The sequence below is a fragment of the Trachemys scripta genome, chromosome 3 (genome assembly GCF_013100865.1).
Source record: "Trachemys scripta elegans isolate TJP31775 chromosome 3, CAS_Tse_1.0, whole genome shotgun sequence".
In the NCBI taxonomy this organism is placed as follows: Eukaryota; Metazoa; Chordata; order Testudines; family Emydidae; genus Trachemys; species Trachemys scripta.
Window position 1 is genome coordinate 138,212,848 of NC_048300.1, and position 21,327 is coordinate 138,234,174.

General features: G+C 41.8%; 1 protein-coding gene across 1 annotated transcript; it reads left to right on the forward strand.

Annotated features, from left to right (window-relative positions):
- Positions 1-1,736: 1,736 nt before the first annotated feature.
- GJB7 (gap junction protein beta 7) lies at positions 1,737-20,304 on the forward strand. The gene is made up of 2 exons (XM_034767015.1): positions 1,737-1,848; positions 17,842-20,304. The coding sequence occupies exon 2, from the start codon at positions 17,869-17,871 to the stop codon at positions 18,670-18,672; it is 804 nt and encodes a 267-aa protein (XP_034622906.1). The 5' UTR covers positions 1,737-1,848; positions 17,842-17,868; the 3' UTR covers positions 18,673-20,304.
- The last annotated feature ends 1,023 nt before the right edge of the window (positions 20,305-21,327 follow it).

A 21,327-nucleotide genomic window follows, 5' to 3' on the forward strand; every position in this document is an offset into this window, starting at 1 on the left:
GCTAGAATAGGAGTTGAACTATGCAGTCTGAACGGAATTCCCTGGGGTCTAAATGCAAATGCAGGAGGCTGGATATTGTTTGACAGAGCTGTATGTGTATGAGAGAGAGAATAGAAACAGCACAGATGCACATAGAGACAGCAGCAAGGAAGCCCCCATGACAACCAGAGAAGTACCTGTAGTGTGGTCCTAAGAGAAAGAGAGAGCGCTTTTGGGCAGAATGCTGGCTGGAAAGATGCTTGGAACTGTGAACAAAGAAACTCTCTTGCTGTTTGATTCCTTCTGTGCTCAGGAAAACAGAATTTTGTGTATGTTCTTTGTAAATAAACAGGATTGCATCAAAGAAATAATTTACTATCATCATTTTTTCCTTCTAATGGAAACAACCCATGAGACCCCAAGTATTGGCTAATTGCTTGGGTCAAAAGAGGTAACAACAATAATAATAATGAAATAGAATAAAGATGAACAACAGCATCAATCGCAGCTGATATGGGGCAGTATAAACTTATTTTATAAGTGCAGGTGTAGATGTACTGTATGCTATGTTCTCCGCATCTTATTATGGAGAGGCAGGGATGCAGGGGTCCAGGCTGGGGCAGATGGGAGGGAGGGAGGGCGATGATGTAAGGCACAAAATGGGGTGTGTACAGGGGACCAGTGAAGCACAAAGATGGCCAGGGAAAGCCAGAATCTTTTATCAACATTAAAAGCTGTAAGGGTAAAATATTCAAAAGCATCTAAATGACTCAGGAGCCTAAGTCTCATTGAAAGTCACTGGGACTTATGTTCCTACATTATTTAGGGGCTTCTCTGAAAAATTTATCCTAAATGCTCAATGTGTCCTCGGTATAAAACATGACATGGTTAAAGTTTTCCATTTGGATAAAAGGTTCCCCTTCTCCCCTCCACTGTTCAGTTATACCACCAAGGTATAAGTCACACCTGCTCCTCTGGCCTTGTTAAGGTCTGCAAGAGGGGATCTCTGCTTTGATGGATCTTGTAGTGCTCTCTTCCTGGGAGTTGTATAGTCCAACCCATTTTAAAGTTTTGGAGTGCATGGTGGAAGTGGGAGGGGGTGGAGAACACAGCCAAATTCACAAACAAAAAGTTTTGTTTAAAAAGTGTTCAGGTTGAAAGTGTGTTTCAGTGAAGGCCAGTCCTTGTTATACCAATCTTTGCACATATCTTTGCAAATTTCAGGAGACAGTTAATGGTGGGTGGACAGTGTAAATCAGGTGAGATTACAGTATCTGGAAAAAGGGAACGGACTGAGTCCCTTCGTTATGCCTTTCTAGAATGTTTATACATAAGTTCTAATTCTTTGTAAATAATATTTAATGTTTCATATTGTTTTGGGGCGCTAGCTGGACTTCACTGAAACACTTTGTGAGTTGGAAGACTAAATGTCCTCCATAGACCACCAGTGATCAGCTTGAGAACCATTTCTCTCTGCCATACCATGTCAAATTCGTCATTCACTGTTGAGGCTCTACCTGTGATAGTGTAAGAAAAGAAGCAAAGAACTGCTGTCCTTCATCAGAGTTAATATTTGTGGATGGGTAAGAGAGAAAAATTACATGTGTAGCATTAAATAGTTGTTTCTAGTCTCAAGTTACTCATCATACATCTTCCTGACAGCACTAGACACACTGTAGTACTCATTTGAATAATATGCCAGAACAAGTGATCAGGTTACACTTGTTTAGATTATACTACCTAGGAAACAACTGGACTCCATTTTCACAGCTTAAAGCAATTACTCCCTTTCTGGGAAATGAGTCATTAATTGTTAATGGTACTAGAAAACTGCTGGTTCAATTTTAATCATCACCTGTTGCTGTTCAGGTAAGTAAGATTTTCTTGTTCCGATAAAATGTGCTTTTATTCAATAAGAAAAAGGTTAGGGACAGGTTGTGTGTGTGTGTATCAACAATCAGGATATTAGTTTTAAAAAAAAGTGTCCTTCCAGAAAGTGTCAAATGTATATGCAATTCTAATTAAGTATAAGCCTTGTAAAATGGCAGTAAGTTTTCCCATGCACTGTTGATATACTTTTTAAACAATTAATTGTTACAAACTGGAATGTAGCCATCTATGACCCACTGTCCATGTTTTAATTTAATTTTTTTCAGTAAGTTCTAAAGTTGAAATCCCTTGCCTTGTGACTGTAATACTTTTGTCCTCTGACAACCCTTCCAGGAATGACCCAAGCAGTGTAACAACACTTGTTAATACCTGGGATCATTGCCGTGGATACCGTAGAAGTAGCTTTTCTTTGTAATAGGAGAGCATGAGGTAGAATTGTTATAGGTTTTTCTCTGTGCTTATGAGAACTGCAATATTTATTGTGCAGATATGGAGCAGACATAGCTACTTTGGTATTTTATGTAATCCTGGCTGTTTCAAGTATCATTTTTACTTGATTACCTACTTTACTAAGATACACAGAAAAGGTGATGGCTGAGAGTTACTGTTCCTCCCAGAATCAGTCCTGTGATGTGGAAAATAATTACAAACACCACACTCTGGCAGAACATCAGACTCGATAGCTGCTGGGTTCTTAAATTGTGCTTTTAATTTCTCAAATGCAAATATAAAATGTTAGTGAGATGAAGCAATGCAACTACTAGATAGAAAAAAAGAGCTAATCAGAGTTAAGCTTCTGACAAACACTGAGGAGGTAGTTTGTGGATGATATTCTTCCCTAAATGCAAACTATTTTGATCTTTCCACACATTCTCTGGGGGTGAGTGGAGAAGGAGGGCAGGTGTATTGATTTAAAGAAGAAATTGTCAGCTGATGTTAAAAATCTGCCTTATTTAGATCTGAATCAGGCTCTTGAGTAACATCTGTCTAGATTCTTGTACAGTACTCATCATCATCATGTCTGAGTGCCTCAGTATTTAGCAGCACATGGCTGGGCTGTTGAGGAGTGGAGGTAGATGATTAGTTTAATTTTCCTGATGAAAGTTTTCAAAAAATCTGGGAAACACTGTATCAATGAATTGACCCTCATGCTCCCCCAAAGAGGTAGAGAAAAAATATTTATCCCACTTTGGAGATGAGGAACTAAGGCATAGAGGGATTAAGTGACTAGCCCCTGGTCACCCAGAGAGTCTGTAGTAGAGCAGAGAATTATACCCAAGTAGTTTATTATCATTATTAATTATTTTATTAAAGTAGCACCTCGATGCCCCAACCGAGAACAGGATCCCATTGTGGCAGGAACTGTACACACCCAAACTAACAAAAAGTTCCTGATCTGATGAGCTCACACTCTAAATAGACAAGACAGACAGAGTGGAAAAGGGAAGTATTACCCCTATTTTACAGACAAAGAACTGAGGCCCGGAGAGATTATGTGATTTCCCTAAGGTTACACAGGAAGTCAATAGCAGAGCAAGGAATAAAACCAAAAATCTACTGAGTACCAGTCCAGGGCCACAACCAAATGACCAGCCTTCCTCCATTTACTTCTGTCCACTACCATTCCTGTACATATTTAGCAAGTACATATCCAGGCTAGTGTTTTTACACGTTATACATACACACTTTAACCACTATTATACTGGCCTGGGAAGTTTGGAAATTCTGCTTAAAATATTACTTATTATGGCACTCAAAAGAGTGTTAGATACCTCCTCCTGAGAGATAAAAGGACATGAGTTGTGCTCTGATGAGTTTACAAACTAATGCTAGACCTGATGTAATGAGAGGTTAACATTAATAAGGCAGAACAATAACTCAGCATGCTACAGGGCTCAGGTATTGGACTGGGATATAAGAGACCTGGGTTCTGTTCCTACCTCTACCATTGACCTGCTGTATGATCTTTGGTAAATGATGTTGCCGCTCTGTTTTCCCTCCTACCTTTTGTCTGTCTCTTTTAGACTGTAAACTCTTCAGAGCACCCACTCTGTCTCTTACGCTGTGTTTGTGACATGTCTACACCAGTGGGGTCCCTCTTTCAATTGGCACCACTAGACACTGCCATATTATAAATAATAATCAACTAGGGCTAGTGCACAGTTCAGCAGAGGTGGGTTTGTTTGCTAATGGAATATAAGAAGTAATTATCTTAGCTGGCTAGTTTCTTGTAGGCTTCAAAAAACGACGAGTATTGAAATTTACATTTTTATTTCAGTTTGACTCATTTTAGGATGGACAATGAAAGACCCTAGACAAAAATAATTTCCCAATGTTAAATTATTACACTTGCATTTCCATGGCAGCTTTCACCCAAGCATCTGAAATCTATTCTCAAAGTTGGTATTATCACCCCCATTTTACAGATAAAGAAACTAAGGCACTGAGGGTTATGGCTTGATTTTCAAAAGTGATGAGCACCTGCAGCTCCCATGGACTTCAATGGGATTTGTGGGTGCTTAGCACCTCTGAAAGTCAATCCATAAGTGACTTGATCAGGGTGACTCTGAATAGAATCAGGTCTGGCATCTTGTAACTTGCTCTAGTCACTAGATTTCACTGTCCCCACAGTGAAGTTGATGTCTCAACATATTTTCCACATTCTGTTTTCCTGTGCCCTCCTCCGTGACTCTCAGCACCCGCCCCATTCCCTTAGTGTCTTTCACAATGGTTTCCATCACCTTCCCTCCTCTGTCATAAAGCCACCCTAAAGAAAGACTATGTCTTGTAGTGAACAGAATTGATATTTTAAATCAACAATAGTTACACAGAAAAAAATGTCACCGTTGCACAGCTTGCTAGGCCAGTTCCAAGCCTGGACACACAACTTGCGGGCCTCACCCTCACTTCCCAGGCTGACAACCTGCTCTCTCTGCTCCACCTCTGCATTCCACTGCTTTTATTGAACAGCAACACAATACTCCCCACTCCTTCGCTACATGCTCCCCTGGTGACTCCCAGTGTCCTTCCCTAACCAGTACCTCCTGAAAGTATCTCCTCTTCTCCGCCCCACAAACTCCTAATGGATTAGCTCCATTTGCCATTGGCTCATTTCCCCCTCACATTTTCCTAATTCCCCATTCTCCTCTGTACAAAGGTACTTTTTCTACTGCTAACATCGTTAGCAAAGATGGTCAAAATCTGGGGGAAATTATTAATCAAATAATATGCTATTCATTGTATGAATTATTGAATGCATATTATTCAAGCTGCTGTAGACCTGACTGAATGATACAATTGTTCAATAAATAATTCATTCAACTGTGGTATTATTCAAATACATTTTTCAATAAATGATATTCAAGCAGCTTAGCAATTAATGGCACAGCTTTCCATACAATCATATTGTTCAGTCTGTCTTTTCTAGAGTATTTTGAACAAGAAACTCTTTCCCTTTCAGCCACCTCTCCTCTGCTGATTTGAAATCTCTCTAATGACTCCCTTTTCATTTCTGATAGAGACGATAACTTTCCTTCATCCCTTCCACTGTGGAGGCTCCATCTTTGTCCCGCTTCTTGTTCTCTTTTCTTGACACCCTTTGTGACCTCTCATTGCTAGCTTCAGTGCTGGACATCACCTCAATACAGATGATACCAATCTTACATGTCCCTCAACTTACTCTCTGGTCCCTCTGCTTCCTCATTCAACTGTCTTTCTTCCTTCTGCTCATTTAATGCTGCACCAATCATTCTACTCTTGGATGCTCTAAAGCGTGAAATCTTCCTTCCGGGTATAAAGCATCTTAGACTTTCCCTTTGGTTAACGCAGAATATAATTTTGCTAAGACTAGAAGTTACCTCTAACTTGCTCTGCTCATTTATCTCCCCTCTTCTGGAACATTGCCAAAACTCCCCCTATTATGATCTCCCTCTTGTCACAATCATAACCCAACTTGACTATTTCAATTCCTCCTTTATGGTCTTTCTGAATCCCTAGACTGGTCTGGATTTGACTCCTCGCACAATGGCTTCATCTTCTCTAGTCTCAGGCCCATCTGTTCACCATGCTTGGCCTCCCCTTCCCCTCTCCCTATAGCTGCATGTCACTCTCACATGTGCTGCTCCATCAGAAAGTCTACTGTCTCCCTCTCATCTACTGATGACTAACGCTTTCTGCAAAGTCTAAGCCTTTGAAGAATGAATGGCATTGTACAGTATCAACCTGAGCATCAGTTAAAAGCTACACTGCCATATAGCAACAATCGCACATAAAATAAACATTTTTTCCTTTTAAGGACACATTTCCGTCTCCTTTGGCAGAAATGTTGCCTGTGACCCTGAGGAATGCCACAAAACAAGCTCTGTTACTCTATAGACCTGCTCAGCTGAAGTTTGTCCCATGAACATTCAATCAGTGTCACAGGGAAGACTACAGATGTAAAAACACTGGCATTTTGTTGCCTAGAGCTTGTGGATTGAGAATTAATGGCTCCAGAAAGTATAGCTGTGTGTTCCACAATCACTTTATAAAAGTCTCATTTCAGCCAAAGCAGCATTTAATCTAGTAACTATGTAAGTAAGTCTTCAATAACTAAAATCCTTTTCTGTATCTCTTCTGTATCAGCGCTACATGATTTAAACTCTTCCTCCTCTTTGCTCTTTCAGTAGATTGGAGCCTATACATGCCTAAGGGCTGTCTGAGAATTCCCTCCAAGCTCTTATTCCCACTTCTCCCTGGACAGGTCTTTCCTTTGTGCTTTTCTTCAGACAGTTCTCAGTGTAGGATTGCTGGGGCCAGGGGTAAGGAACATTTTTTCTAGTTCCAGTTCGTATGTAGGCACTCCCTGATATGGAAACACTGGCAGAGATTTTCGAAAGCAAGTGCCTAAAGATAGATTCCTAAATCCATAAGTGGCCTGATTTTCAAAAGTGCTGATTCCCCAGCCACTCCCACCCCCAACAAAGAGCTGCAGCATGGATTTTCATAGGACAAGAAATATAGGCTTTCTTTACTCCGTTCCAATACACCTCTTAAAATTCTCGCGCTGCCTTTGGAGGGATTCCTTAAGTAAAAAAGTTACTTGATAGGAATGATGACTTTATCTATAAGCTGTTTTCACAGCAGTTAATGCAGAACCTGGTTTTCTGAGACTGAGAGTAATTTACCTAATATTAGAAAAGGAAAACCTACTTGGCACATCCCTAATCTTCTTGTCTGTATTTTATTAAGTGGGACCATATTTATTTTTTTGTTAGTCAGTTCGCTTCCCTTGTCAACCAGGATTACATTAATTGGAAGTAGGAATCTTTTAGTTCGGGTCCTCAGCCCCCACGTGGGAGAGATACAGTGCAACACTTTGGTGCACTCTGCTATTCACCCTCCCATAGTCCAAATGGAGGGGCAGTGTAGATATGCCCTAAGATTTTGCAGTTTATGCTGAGCAAACACTTCTGTTAGTGTTGTCAGAGCCAGAATGAGTCTAAGCAACTAAGACTCTGGACTGGAATTGAGCAAACAATCCGACTGAAGATGCAGGGGACTGAGAAGGCTCCAGCTCACTCTCCGACAGTTGTATTGACTGTACAGCTAACGAGTAAAAAGTAGGGAGAAAAATTAAAGGGACAGGGGACTGGAAACGCCGCAAGTCCCTCTTTCAGTGTTTCCCTGGCATCATTTCCTGTGAGGGCAGATTTGTTCCTCCTCTTGCAGAACAAGGGATTTTGGGCCCCAAAAGCAGCAGATCCTTCAAGATCCATGTAGAACATGGAGGCCTGGCCTTGCCAGATAGAGGCCGTGTATCTGCCCTCGCTGTCTGACCTGTAGCCCCCTTCTGGCTTTGATGGGAATTGCACTGCCAGGGGCTCCCCATACAGCTGGTGATGCTGGACATGCATAAAAGAAGACCTCTACAGCAAGGATGGTGGGGAAACACATAGGAAACATAGGCAGGTTTCTGTGATTAAGGTTAGGGCATGTGTTAAACTATGAAATGAAGTATACCCAGTAGAGAAGTGGAGGATTTAAAATGCAGCATTGATCGACAGGTAAAAGAACGTCCCAGCAATCGTCTATAATTTTGGAAAAATAATTCAATCTAATATCGTGGGATAGTTGGCTCCTACACAGAAGTCTGAATGTTAAATGGAATTTGCTTAGACAGAATGTAGCAAGTATTTGCATAAACTGGAGCATGCTATCACACAGTGCACAGGTTGTGGCATACTGCTAAAAATTTACATGCTTCTTATGGCTTCCTCTGGAATCAGCAGGAAGATAATGTGTATGGAGACTGGTATAAAGAAAGTGTTACACCATTTAGCGAGAGAAGAAATCATTTTTATCAAAGAACAATGAAAACAAATATCCAGTAACATCTAGCTGAGATAATGTCCAGAAGGTTAATGTCAGAGAACAAGTCTGGTGCTGCTCCTTTGATTGTGTAATTGATAATAAAAATAACCATGTTGGCATTTATATAGATCAGGTCAAATCAAATCTCACAGAACTACTTAGTTATGGGTATTTTACCAACCCATGACAAGCTTTAGAGAGGATAAAGAGGCATATATTTTATTGTTATTGGAAGTGCAATATTTGTTGTTACTGGGAATATCTATACCTAGCAGAGCAAGTATCATATGCAAGTTCACTTCTTTCTATAATAGGCTTCCACAATTTTTGGCAACCTGTTCCTGAACACTTGAACCTGGGGGACAACCTCACTCCACATGCTTGAAATCTCACACCATCTCATCCTCTGACGTCATTCATATTAACTTAAGTTAATGTCTTAATAGCACTTAGTAAAACTGTAAAATTCATCAGAAAACACCATTACATTGTAATCCTCTGTTAGAATGTTTACATATGACAAAGGGAATTATGTCTAAAATTCGTAGGCTGCTTTAGATTTTATTAGAAAATGTTTACTTGGACACATGGGGAGATATAGTTATACAGTTATAGTGGCTTAGTTGCATGTTAGACAATAGCAGTTATTGTTTTAATGTTTGTTTTAGTTATTTCAGACTTAGGTTTATAATTAAACTTTTTTTTTATATTTGGACACTTTAATTTATCTGTATTGGGCTAAGTATGCTAACAGAATATTCATCTGTGTACAATATGCTCATTTAAATAATAATATATATAATATCCATAAATTCAAACTCCATTTGTAATATATATATATATCCTACCCCAGAAGAGGAAGTTAAAAAATTCTGCTCTGTCACACTGCATGCTACCTGTGATGAAGCAGAGAAACTGCCCACCAGCACAGCAGGGTTAAAGAGAGACTTTGTGTCCAGAAAGCCCCACCCTACAGCCAATGCCAGGCCTGGAAGGGGGAGAAAAGGAGGGATCCTGGCCCAGTTCAGGGCTGACTGGTGAAGAGGCAGAAGCTAGCTGCCTCCTGCCTGAGGGGAAAGAGCACTAGCCTGCCAGCCAAGGCAGCCACCTGGGAGTAAGCACCATCTCCCCAGCCAAGGGAGACTGCAAAGAGGACCTACGAGTCTCCAGCACCTGAGGTAACTGAGTGAGCAAACCCCATAGACATTGTGGGTCTTGTCTTCACGCAGCTTGCAGCTGCCCTGCCCAAAGAAGTCTGGGACTGCGGTAAGGCACAACCCATGACACAAGAGAGGACCCTATGGGAAGCAAGCCATCCAGCAAATTAGACTAGAGGGTCCATGCCCCATACTGAACAGACTGGTGGGAAGTAGGGAGGACTCCCCCCCCTTCAAAGGCTGACGTACACAGAGCCCTGGGCTGGGACCCAGTGGAGAGGGAGGGCCCAGGTCCCCCTAACTCCTTTGGCCTTAGAGACTGAGGCTCCTCAACCAAGCAGGGGGCTGTGAGCCATGCGCTGTAACCACTAGGCTGTCCAGCTCCCCAAGCCACCTGTTACAGATTGGTGAAGAATGTGGGTAGATTAGGGAATTGAAGAAAAAAAAAGAGAGAAAGAAACCGTCAAACAACCAGCACTCTAGCTAAATGGAAATGGAACAGCTACTAAAACCGATGGCCGAACAAAACACCCACCATCAGCAAAACTGCTTCTGCAAATGGCCAACCAGCAGCAGCAACAGTTGGTCCAGCAGGTGGTCACGATATTATGGCCACCTACTCCCACAGAGCCAGCAAACCCTGCCCCAGCTGCAACTGCCACCCATGGGCGCCACGTATAATAGACTTGGGGAAGCTAAGCCTCCCCAGAAAAGGCTGGCCATGCAGAAGGGCAAATGGTGCAGTTGTGGCATGGATCACCTTCTTTTGGAGGTGTGCTGGCCCATCACCTTTGGGGTGCTGGAACTGACACCTGAACCAAGGTCCCACCCTTGCTCTGCCTTGTTCCCTGAGACCCCACCCACCGGTCACTCTTCTCCACTGCAGAGAGGAGCAAGCGAGTGTTGGGTGGACACTCAGGCCTTAGAGGAAGAGGTGGGGGGAAGAAGTGAGTGGTGGGTGGGTGGGCCTTGGGGGAAGAGGCAGGGAGGAGGAGTGAGAGGCGGGTGGGCAGGGGGTGCCTTGGGGGAAGAGTCAGTGGGGGCAGGCCCTTGGGGAGGCAGGGCCACAGTGGACCCCTCCACTTCTAGGGAGCTCCCAGCACTCATGTGTAAGCCTCCCCAAACAGAAGACTCACGCACCACCCATGCTGCCACCCCATCAGACTTACCAAGATGGGGCCCAATGATGATCCTGAGGCCTTCCTTGAAACTTTGAGCAGGTGCCCGTAGTAGACCTCTGGCTCCAAGCCCAATACGCTGTGGTGCTGACCCCATACTTAACCAGAGTAGCAGGGGAGATCTCCGATCCTGGTGAGGGAACATTCCATGCATCTGAGCCAACCTAGCAAGACAAGGCCCCATCAAAGTATAATGAAGAGGCCCCCCATTACCTGAGTCAGCGATTCTGAACCAGTTCTCCCACTTTGTAGAGGAACAATGGGTGGACAACATGCTGAACTGAGCATACACCCAAGTGGCAGTAGTAAATGGGGAGACCATTGAGCCCCATCAAGTGGAGTGTTCCCACCCTTCGAAATTCAGGAGGAGTGGCTATATTGCCGTGAGAAGGACCAGCAGACTGGAGAAGTTTGGAATCAGCTTCTGGTACCCTGATCCTCCCAGAGGGAGGTGATGCAACTTGCCCACACCATATCCTTCAAGGGGCATGTAGGTAGGGAGAAGATGTTAGCCTGGATTCTAGCCCATTTTTTTGTTCTGGATTTCTGTTCCTCATGTCCGGAGTGTCAGCTCACAGCCCTAAGCCAACAGAGAGAGCTCCCTTGATCCCCCTCCCACTAGTAGGCATGCCAGTTGAGCGGATTGGAATGGACATAGCTGGCCCTTTGGAGAAGAGCACTGCAGGATACTAGTTCATTTTAGTTATAGTAAACTATATAACCAGGTACCTGGAAGTGGTACCCCCATTACATTCTATGAATGCCAAAATGGTGGCCGCTGAACTGATGAAAATCTTTGCTCAAGTTGGGGTGCTGCAGGAGATCTTAACAGATCAGGAAACGAACTTTATGTTGTAGACGATCAAGCAACTGTGCCGAATGCTGAAAATCAAGACTCTCAGGACATCTGATCACCACACCCAAACAGACGGCCTGGTAGAAAGATTAAACAGAACACTAAAGACAATGCTCCGAAAGTTTGTCCTTATGGATGTCCAAAACTAGGACATTCTCGCTTGGTCGCCGAACCCTTGCATTGATGAACTACTTGACCAGCTAGGGGAATCAGAATACATCACCACTCTGGATCAAACAAAGGGATATTGGCAGATCCCCCTCACACCAAAATCCAGGGAAAAGACAGTTTCCCAACTTCCCTTTGGGCTCTTTCACTTCCAGACAATGTCCTGTGGGTTGCCTGGGGTCCTGGCCATGGTCCAGCGACTAATGGACCATGGCCAATATGCTGCTGTGTACCTAGACGACAATGTAGACGAAAGCTTGTGAAGAGGCTTTTTAAGTCCTGAAGGCCCAACTCTGCAGAGAACCCATTTTGTACAGCCCTGACTTCATCAAGGAGTTCCTGCTACTGACCGATGCATCGGACGCGGGCCTAAGAGCCAGGTAGTGTGAGATGACTAGCACCCCATCTTCTCCCAAGGAAGAAGACCTACTTTGTGATTGAAAAGGAGGCACTGGCAGTAGAGTGGGCTATGGACTTGCCCTGCTACTACCTTCTGGGCACTCACTTCACACTAGTCACCGACCATTCCCCCCTACGATGGCTACATGCCATGAAGGATACTAACCCCCGAATTCTGAGATAGTACCGCTCCCTCCAGCCCTTTTCCTTCCGTCTTCAACACTGGGCTTGAAGAGCCAACCTGAATGCTGACTTCTTTTCATAGCATAGAGGAGAACAAATTGGGGGGGGACCTCAAATGGTGTCGTGGTGGAGGGTTTGTGTGATGAAGCAGAGAACCTACCCACCAGCACAGCAGAAGTTAAATAAAGGTTTTGGGCCCAGCTAGCCCCACCCCGTTATACCTCCAGCCAATGCCAGGCCTGGAGGGGGAAAAAAGGGAGGGAGCTTGGCCCAGTTCAGGACTGACTGGTGAAGCGGCAGGAGCTAGCTGCCTGCCTATTTAGAGGAAGGGTCACTAGCCTGCCAGCCAAGTAAGCCACTTGGGAGTAAGCACTGTCTCCCCAGCCCAGGGAGACTGAATGGGACCTAGGAGTCTCCAGCACCTGAGGTAACTGAGCAAACCACAGAGATATTGTGGGGCTCACCCTCACCAAATTGGGGCTGCCCCACCCGAAGGAGCCTGGGAACATGACAAGGCCCCGCCCAAAACCCATGAGCAAGCCACCCAACAAATTGGATTGGTGGGGGGCAAACCCTAAACTGAACAGACTGGTAGGAAGTAGCCCAGGGCAGTGGATATAGACTCTCTGCTGGGAGGGCCCTGGGCTGGGACCTGATGGAGGGGGAGAGCCCAGATCCCTCTACCTACCCAGCCTTAGAGTCTGAAGCTCCACAATCAAGCAGGAGACTGAGAGCCATCTGCTCTAACCACTAGGCCACCTGGCCCTCCAACCTGCCTGTTACACGCACATTTTAAGTTTTATCTATTTGGCACAAGGTGACATTAACAAAGAGAAGGTTAAAGAATGACTCAATCACAGTCAATAAGTACCTACATGGGGAACATAAATGTAAAGCTCTTCAATCTAGCAGACAAAGGTATAACAAGATCTAATGGCTGAAAGTTCAAGCTAGAGAAATTTAGACTAGAATTAAGTCACAATTTTTTTTTTTTTTTTAACAGCGAGGGTAATTAACCTTTGAAAATAAGAACATAATAACAGCCTTACTGGGTCAGACCAATGGTCCATCCAGCCCAGTATCCTGTCTTCCAACAGTGGGCAATGCCAGGTGCTTCAGAGGGAATGAACAGAACAGATAATCATCAAGTGATCCATCCCCTGTTGCCCATTCCCAGCTTGTGGCAAACAAAGGCTAGGGGCACTTCAGAGCATGGTTTTGCATCCCTGCCCATCCTGGCTAATAGCCATTGATGGACCTATCCTCAATAAGTTTATCTAGTTCTTTTTTGAACCCTTCTATAGTCTTGGCCTTCACAACATCGTCTGGCAAAGAGTTCCACAGACAGATTGTGTCTTGTGTGAAGAAATACTTCCTTTTGTTTGTTTTAAACCTGCTGCCTATTAACTTCATTTGGTGACCCGTAGTTCTTGTGTTATGAGTAAATAACAGTTTCTTATTTACTTTCTCCACACCAGTCATGATTTTATAGATCTCTATCATATCTCCCCTTAGCCGTCTCTTTTCCAAGCTGAAAAGTCCCAGTTTTATTAATCTATTCTCATAAGGAAGCTGTTCCATACCCTTAACCATTTTTCTTGCCCTTTTCTGAACCTTTTCCAACTCCAATATATCTTTTTTGAGATGGGGTGACCAGATCTGCACTCAGTATTCAAGATGTGGGAGTACCATGAATTTATATAGAGGCAATAATAATATCTTCTATCTTATTAGCTATCCCTTTCCTAATGATTCCCAACATTCTGTTAGCTTTTTTGACTGTCACTGCACAATAAGTGGATGTTTTCAGAGAACTATCCACAACGACTCCAAGCTCTTTCTTGAGTAGTAACAGCTAATTTAGACCATCATTTTATATGTATAGCTGGGATTATGCTTTCCAGTGTGCATTACTTTGCATTTATCAACATTGAATTTCATCTGCCATTTTGTTGCTCAGTTACCCAGTTTTGTTAAATTCCTTTGTAGCTCTTCGCAGTCTGCTTTGGACTTAACTATCTTGAGTAGTTTTGTATCCTCTGCAAATCTTGCCACCTGTTTACCCCTTTTCCCAGATCATTTATGAATCTGTTGAACAGTACTGGTCCCAGTATAGACCCCCCTGGGGGACACCACCGTTTACTTCTCTTCATTCTGAAAACTGACCATTTATTCCTACCCCTTTTTTCCTATCCTTTAACCTGTTACTGATCCATGAGAGGACCTTCGTCTTATGCCATGACAATTTACTTTGCTTAAGAGCCTTTGGTTAGGGACCTTGTCAAAGCCTTTCTGAAAATCTAAGTACACTCTGTCTACTGTATCATCCTTGTACTCATGTTTGCTGACCCCCTTAAAAGAACTCTAGTAGATTGGTAAGGCATGATTTCCCTTTACAAAAACCATGTTGACTCTTCCCCCTCCAAAATCATGTTAATCTATGTGTCTGACAATTCTGTTCTTTTCTATAGTTTCAACCAGTTTGCCTGGTACTGAAGTTAGGTTTACTGGCCTGTAATTGCTGGGATTACCTCTGGAGACTTTTAAAAAAAGTGGCATCACCTTAGCTATCCTCCAGTCATCTCGTACAGAAGCTGATTTAAATGATAGGTTACATACCACAGTTTGTAGTTCTGCAATTTCACTTTTGGGTTCCTTCAGAACTTTTGGATGAATACCACCTGGTCTTGGTAACTTCTTTCTGCTTAATTTATCAATTTGTTCAAAAAGCTCCTCTAATGACTTCTTAATCTGGGACAGTTCCTCAAAATTTGTCACCTAAAAAGAATGGCTCCGGTTTGGGAATCTCTCTCACCTCCGCAGCCATGAAGACGGATGCAAATAATTCATTTAGTTTCTCCACAATTACCTTATCTTCTTTGAGAGCTCCTTTAGCATCTAGATTGTCCAGTGGCTCCACTGGTCGTTTAGCAGGCTTCCTGCTTCTGATGGACTTAAAAATTTTGCTGTTACTTTTTGAGTCTTTGGCTAGCTGTTCTTCAAATTCTTTTTTGGCCTTCCTAATTGTATTTTTACTCTTCATTTGCCAGTGTTTATGCTCCTTTCTATTTTCCTCAATAGGATTTAACTTCCACTTTTTAAAGGATGCCTTTTTGCCTCTCACTACTTTGTTGTTTAGTCACGATGGCACTTTTTTGGTTCTCTTACTATGTTTTTTAATTTGGGGTCTATATTTAAATTGAACTTCCATTATGGTGTCTTTAAAAAGTTTCCATGCAGCTTGCAGGGATTTCACTTTTGACACTGTACCTTTTAATATCTGTTTAATTAACTTCCTCAATTTTGTGTAGTTTCCCTTTCTGAAATGTAAATGCTACCATAGTGGGCTACTTTGGTGTCCCCCCTCCCAAAGGGATATTAAATTTTATGTTATGATCACTATTTTCACACGGTTTGGCTATATTCACCTCGTGGCCCAGATCTTCTGCTCCATTTAGGACTAAATCAGGAATCAGGAGAAATCTCCTCTTGTGGGCTCCAGGACTAGCTGCTCGAAGAAGCAGTCATTTAAGGTGTCAAAAAAATTATCTTAAATAAAACTTTACTATTTATTTGGGGGAGGGATAGCTCAGTGGTTTGAGCATTGGCCTACTACACCCAGGGTTGTGAGTTCCATCCTCAAGGGGGCCAGTTAGGGATCTAGGGCAAAATCAGTACTTGGTTCTGCTAGCAAAGGCAGGGGGCTGGACTTGATGACCTTTTGGGGTCCCTTCCAGTTCTATGAGATAGGTATATCTCCATATATCTCTGCATCCCATCCTGAGCTGACATGTATCCAGTTAACATGGGGGTAGCTGAAAGCCCCCATTATTATTGAGTTTTTTATTTTTATAGCCTCTCTACTGTCCATGAGCATTTCACAGTCACTATCACCATCCTGGTCAGGTGGTTGGTAGTATATCCCTAGTACTAGATTCTTATTATTCAAGCATGGACTTACTATCCATAGAGATTCTATGGTACAGTTTGGTTCATTTAAGAGTTTTACTTCATTTGACTCTATGCGTTCTTTCACATATAGTGCCCCCCACCCCCACCACTTTGGAACAATTTACTAAGGGTTGTGCTGGATTCTCTGTCACTGCTAGAAATTTTTTTAAAATTCGGAGTGGATGTTTTTCTAAAACATATGCCTAGTTCAAGTAGGAATTTAGGGAAGCCCTATGTGTTATATAGGAAATCAGAGTAGATGATCACAGTGGTCCCTTTTGGCCTTATAATGTATGAATCTGTTAATTTTATGCACATAATCCATAAAAAGCAGACAAATATAGTCCTTTTACAGCAACTGAAGTGCATGGGCAAATTTTGCACCCCCCCATAAAGCACAGGAAAGAGGGGAGCGTCTGAATGTAGCAGAACATAAATTAAACACAAACACAGAGAAGATGAACGTCAGCACTAAATCTACCATTTTCAAAGGACAGAAAGAAGCCTGGGGCTTGGAACACCTCTTATGTTGATGGTTTTATAGGCCTGTTTGTTCATTTGACAATACATTTGGCCTACCAGCTGCAACTTATTTTGGCTTTGCTTAAAGGGCTCACAAAGGCTGTTGGGTGACATTATATGGATTTGCTGTTGGCAAATATTTACAGATATGCCCAATGACACTCCCTATGGTGAAAACTAATCCTTGTTTTACAGAGTAGTTGTTCATTTTAATCATTCACACAGACATTAACCTTTGAGGAGGATTTCAGACGTGCGTAGCTAAAAGTAATGAAGGACAATGAAGTAACTCCCGTTCCATATTAGCCTGTAAATGGAACAGTGAGAAGGAGGGAAAAAATGAAACCAATCCAAAAATAACCCAAACTCTTATAAATAAGATTTTCCATCCATTTATATTGGAGAGAGATTACAATAATCTTCCTATCGTTATCATTATACTTCAAATTATGGTGCCATATGCATCCATCACCTGGGATGTTCTTGACCCATAATTTTTTCATATGCAATGATCACCATCAAAATGTCTGCAATTGCTATTATTCAAGACACACCCAAGATATCAGCTTTTCCTTCTATTAAGATATTGTTCTATTATTTATTGTTCTACTAACTGATATCTGCTAGCAAAATTATTACTTTTTAATGATCGTCATTGGAGCTGCTTCTCCACTTAAGTACAGTATCTCTGGAGGGGGGGGAAATAGCAACATCCTATGATAGAACAGATGCATCTGTGCGGTCTGGGTTGAAGATGCTATTATGGACACCATACTCCTTATGGTTGCCTTTCCCCCCTAATTTATATCATATGGTGAGTACATAGTAGTTTTAGCCTTGATTCCTGGGAGCTCCCTGGGTCCTAAAATAGTCAAACTATTTTTTCATGGGAAATTTTTATAACTTCTCTTAACATTAATAAGAACAGTCCCACTTTGTATTTATAGCATGTTTGGAGCAAGGCTGAACCTGACTGTCTGATATGGTGCCCAACATGGTTTGGGCTTGCCTACACTTGCTGTTAAACTGTTCTCAGTATTAGCAACCATAGGAGGTACTAAATATCAGCTCTAAAATCTGCCGTAGGGATCTAGGAGCAGCACTTTGACTAATTATTTTAGGCTGGTTTAGATGCTAGTTATACTAATATCATTAGTTCTTTCTCCAGAGGAAGGGAAATCTCTAACCCTATGTTTATTTGTTACAGCATTTTGGCCTTCCTTCAGAAAAAAACATGAGCTGGGGATTCCTGCGAGACATCCTAAGTGGAGTGAATAAATATTCAACAGGGATTGGCAGGATCTGGTTGGCTATTGTCTTTATATTCCGCTTGCTTGTCTATGTTGTGGCAGCAGAACATGTCTGGAAGGATGAACAGAAGGAATTCGAGTGCAACATCAGGCAACCGGGTTGTGAAAACATCTGCTTTGACCACTTCTTCCCCATTTCCCAGATCAGGCTTTGGGCCTTGCAACTGATCATGGTCTCCACCCCTTCTCTTTTAGTTGTTCTCCATGTTGCCTATCGAGAGAGCAGGGAAAAGCGACACAAAATGAAACTATACAAGACCCCAGGGAGCATGGATGGTGGATTGTTGTGTACTTATCTCATCAGCCTCATTTTCAAAACAGGATTTGAAATTGGTTTCCTGGTTTTGTTTTACAAGTTGTATGGTGGATTCAATGTGCCACGCCTTGTGAAGTGTGACATGAGGCCATGTCCTAACACTGTAGATTGCTATATCTCCAAGCCCACAGAGAAGAAAGTCTTCCTCTATTTTGTGGTGGTGACTTCGTGCTTGTGCATTGTATTAAATGTAAGTGAACTGAGCTATTTGATTTTCAAATACACCATAAAATGTTACCTTGAGAGATATAACAAGAAAGTTCAAACCATGAAAAGTGAATGCCAGAAGCTGAAATACGTTGATCCCGCTGAAACAGCAAGTACAGCTCCGTTCCACAGCAATGCTTCACCAGTGCTCGTCAATATGCCAGATAAACCTGAAAGTAACTTACCTACTGATTTGAGAGGATAAAAATAATATTGCCTGATGTTAAATAAACTGTTTGAATTATTCCTCTTACATGAGTTCAAAGAAATCCATGAGTGGATAAGGAGGAACTTTTATTTCTATCTAGAAAATAGTGTATTCTCTTTTTCTCTTAAAAAAATTGTCAGATTCCTGGGACTGGTTAGAATAGAGGAGTGAAAAGGGGATATAAAGCCCTACGGATTAGGTCACTCTGCCAGTTCAAATCCAGCCCAGGACAATAGGAGTAACTGAAAAGGGTTGACAACTTATGGCTGCTAACTGTCCTATGTGATTAGGTCACTATATGAGTGATGGGCTGAGCCTAGTTCTGTTTATATACTAATATTTGTACTATTTTACAACAATTAAACACAGCTGCTGGCAGACTGATACCAAGGACGGACCTAGGTAGCTGTCTATCTTAGCTACTTAAACAGCACTTATTGCTGTAGTAGTTGAGCACCTCACAATCTTTAATGTATTTATAATTTATAATGTATTTACCTCCTGTGGGGGTATTTCTGCAATTTTTATAGGTGGCAGAAACACATGGGGATATTAAATAGCTTGCCTAAGATCATACAGGAAGTCTGCAGCCACAGGAGGGAATTGATCTCATGTTTCCCATATCCCTGACTATCTCCATAACCACTGGACCTTCCTTTCTCTCTACAGCTATAGAGATTGAATAACTTTGTCATCTATTAAAGCCCTGTGTCTCAGGTTTGGGTTGAGGCACACTAGCTGGGCACCATGGATGGTGGTAAGAGGGTTTCAGAACATGCTTCAAAATTATGGTCTTTTAAAGTTAACGTTATATAGTTAAACTAGAGGAGAGCTGAGTATTCCATGAAGCCTATCATTTTCCTGCTAACAGGTAGAAAGCGAGAGAAATGAGGACAGGAAAAATTCACTCTCTATTGAAATCAATGGGAAAAGATGACCATCGGTCTTTTCAACTTTAATTTCTATGGTAAGCATTTATGGTTATGCCTAGGTTCAACTGTTCCAATTTGTGACTTATTTCAATCTTCATTGAATTCAAGATTTAGTACAGTATATATACATTTAACTGCAGTAAGATAGTAAATCGGAGTAGTTAAGTCTTCCTTGCTATAACAGATTAATAGTGCTTTTTCAATTTTACAGTAGATATCAAACTGTGTGTTTTAAGAAGAGGATCTATGTGTCCACCCGTCTGTCCAACTTGCTAGGGATTAGAACTGGTTGAAATTGTTTGAAAAATGTTCACATTGAAAAATGTACTTGTGCTGAAATAGAAATTTTTCATGGGAAAATGTGGATTTTGACAAAAATTTCAGCTAGAAAATTCATAATAAAAATATTTGTTTTGAATTGGCTTTTGAAATAAACATTGATTTCAACATAAAATGTTTTTGTTTTCCATCTTGGGATCCCCCAAGCATTCCCATGTTAAGGCACTTACAACATTAGGAAAAAACATTCATGATGACTCTATTCTCTTTTACAGAGGAAAAGAATGTCCTCTGAAAAAGGAAGGTAGCCTGTGGTGATACTCTGTAAAAGAGAATATAGTGGACCTTGCCTGCGTCATCACTGGCTAACACAGACTATGGTTTATGTCTCTCCGATAAAAAAAATATCCGGGGGGGGGGGGAAGAGTAAATGTTAGCTGATCATTTAAATAACGTTTCCTTCAGAACAGCAACTAGTTTAAGGAACAACTAATTAAAGCCTTACTTTTTTGAAACACACTCAAGCCTATTGGTATAAAAGCAAATTGTGTTATTTCATTATAGTGGTAGCTTTGCTAAAAATCAATGTACATAATAAACTAAGCCACTATCATGTCTTTGAAGCCTGTGTGCGCATTCTCATTGTGTGTTACTAAAAGGAAGCCTCTTAAAATATATGAAAGAATATATTTCTGTTGCTTTCTTATTTACAAGGGCAGCAGAATCTAACTGAATTTAAGATGTCAGCCTGCCAGCTAGTGGCCAGTTTCAGATTTGCATCTTTAACAAAACTGCACCATAGCATGTATGTGGAATAGTAAAGATGGGACACTGCTTGATTGATCATACTTAGCCGTTGTTGCCAGGATCATAGAATCATAAAAATGTAAGGCTGAAAAGGACCTCGAGAGGTCAGCTAATCCATCATCCCCCATGGTGAAGCAAGACTAAATGTATCTAGGCCATCCCTGACAGGTGTTTGTCTAATCCAGGGGTAGGCAACCTGCGGCACGCGAGCTGATTTGCAGTGGCACTCACACTGCCCGAGTCCTGGCCACCGGTCAGGGGGCTCTGCATTTTAATTTAATTTTAAATGAAGCTTCTTAAACATTTTTAAAAACCTTATTTACTTTACATACAACAATAGTTTAGTTATATATTATAGACTTATAGAAAGAGACCTTCCAAAAATGTTAAAATGTATGACTGGCAAGCGAAACCTTAAATCAGAGTGAATAAATGAAGACTCGGCACACCACTTCTGAAAGGTTGCCGACCCCGGTCTAATTTGTTCTTAAAAAACTTATTTTATGGGAATTTCCCAGCCTCCCTTGATAATCTGTTCTGATATCCAACTACCCTTAGAGTTTGAAAGTTTTTCCTAATAGCTGTTCTAAATCTCTGTTACTGCAGATTAAGCCCATTACTTCTTGCCCTTCAG

What these genes read in the sequence shown, in the direction of transcription:
- GJB7 (XM_034767015.1), top strand. Translation starts at nt 17,869, where the DNA reads ATGAGCTGGGGATTCCTGCGAGACATCCTAAGTGGAGTGAATAAATAT.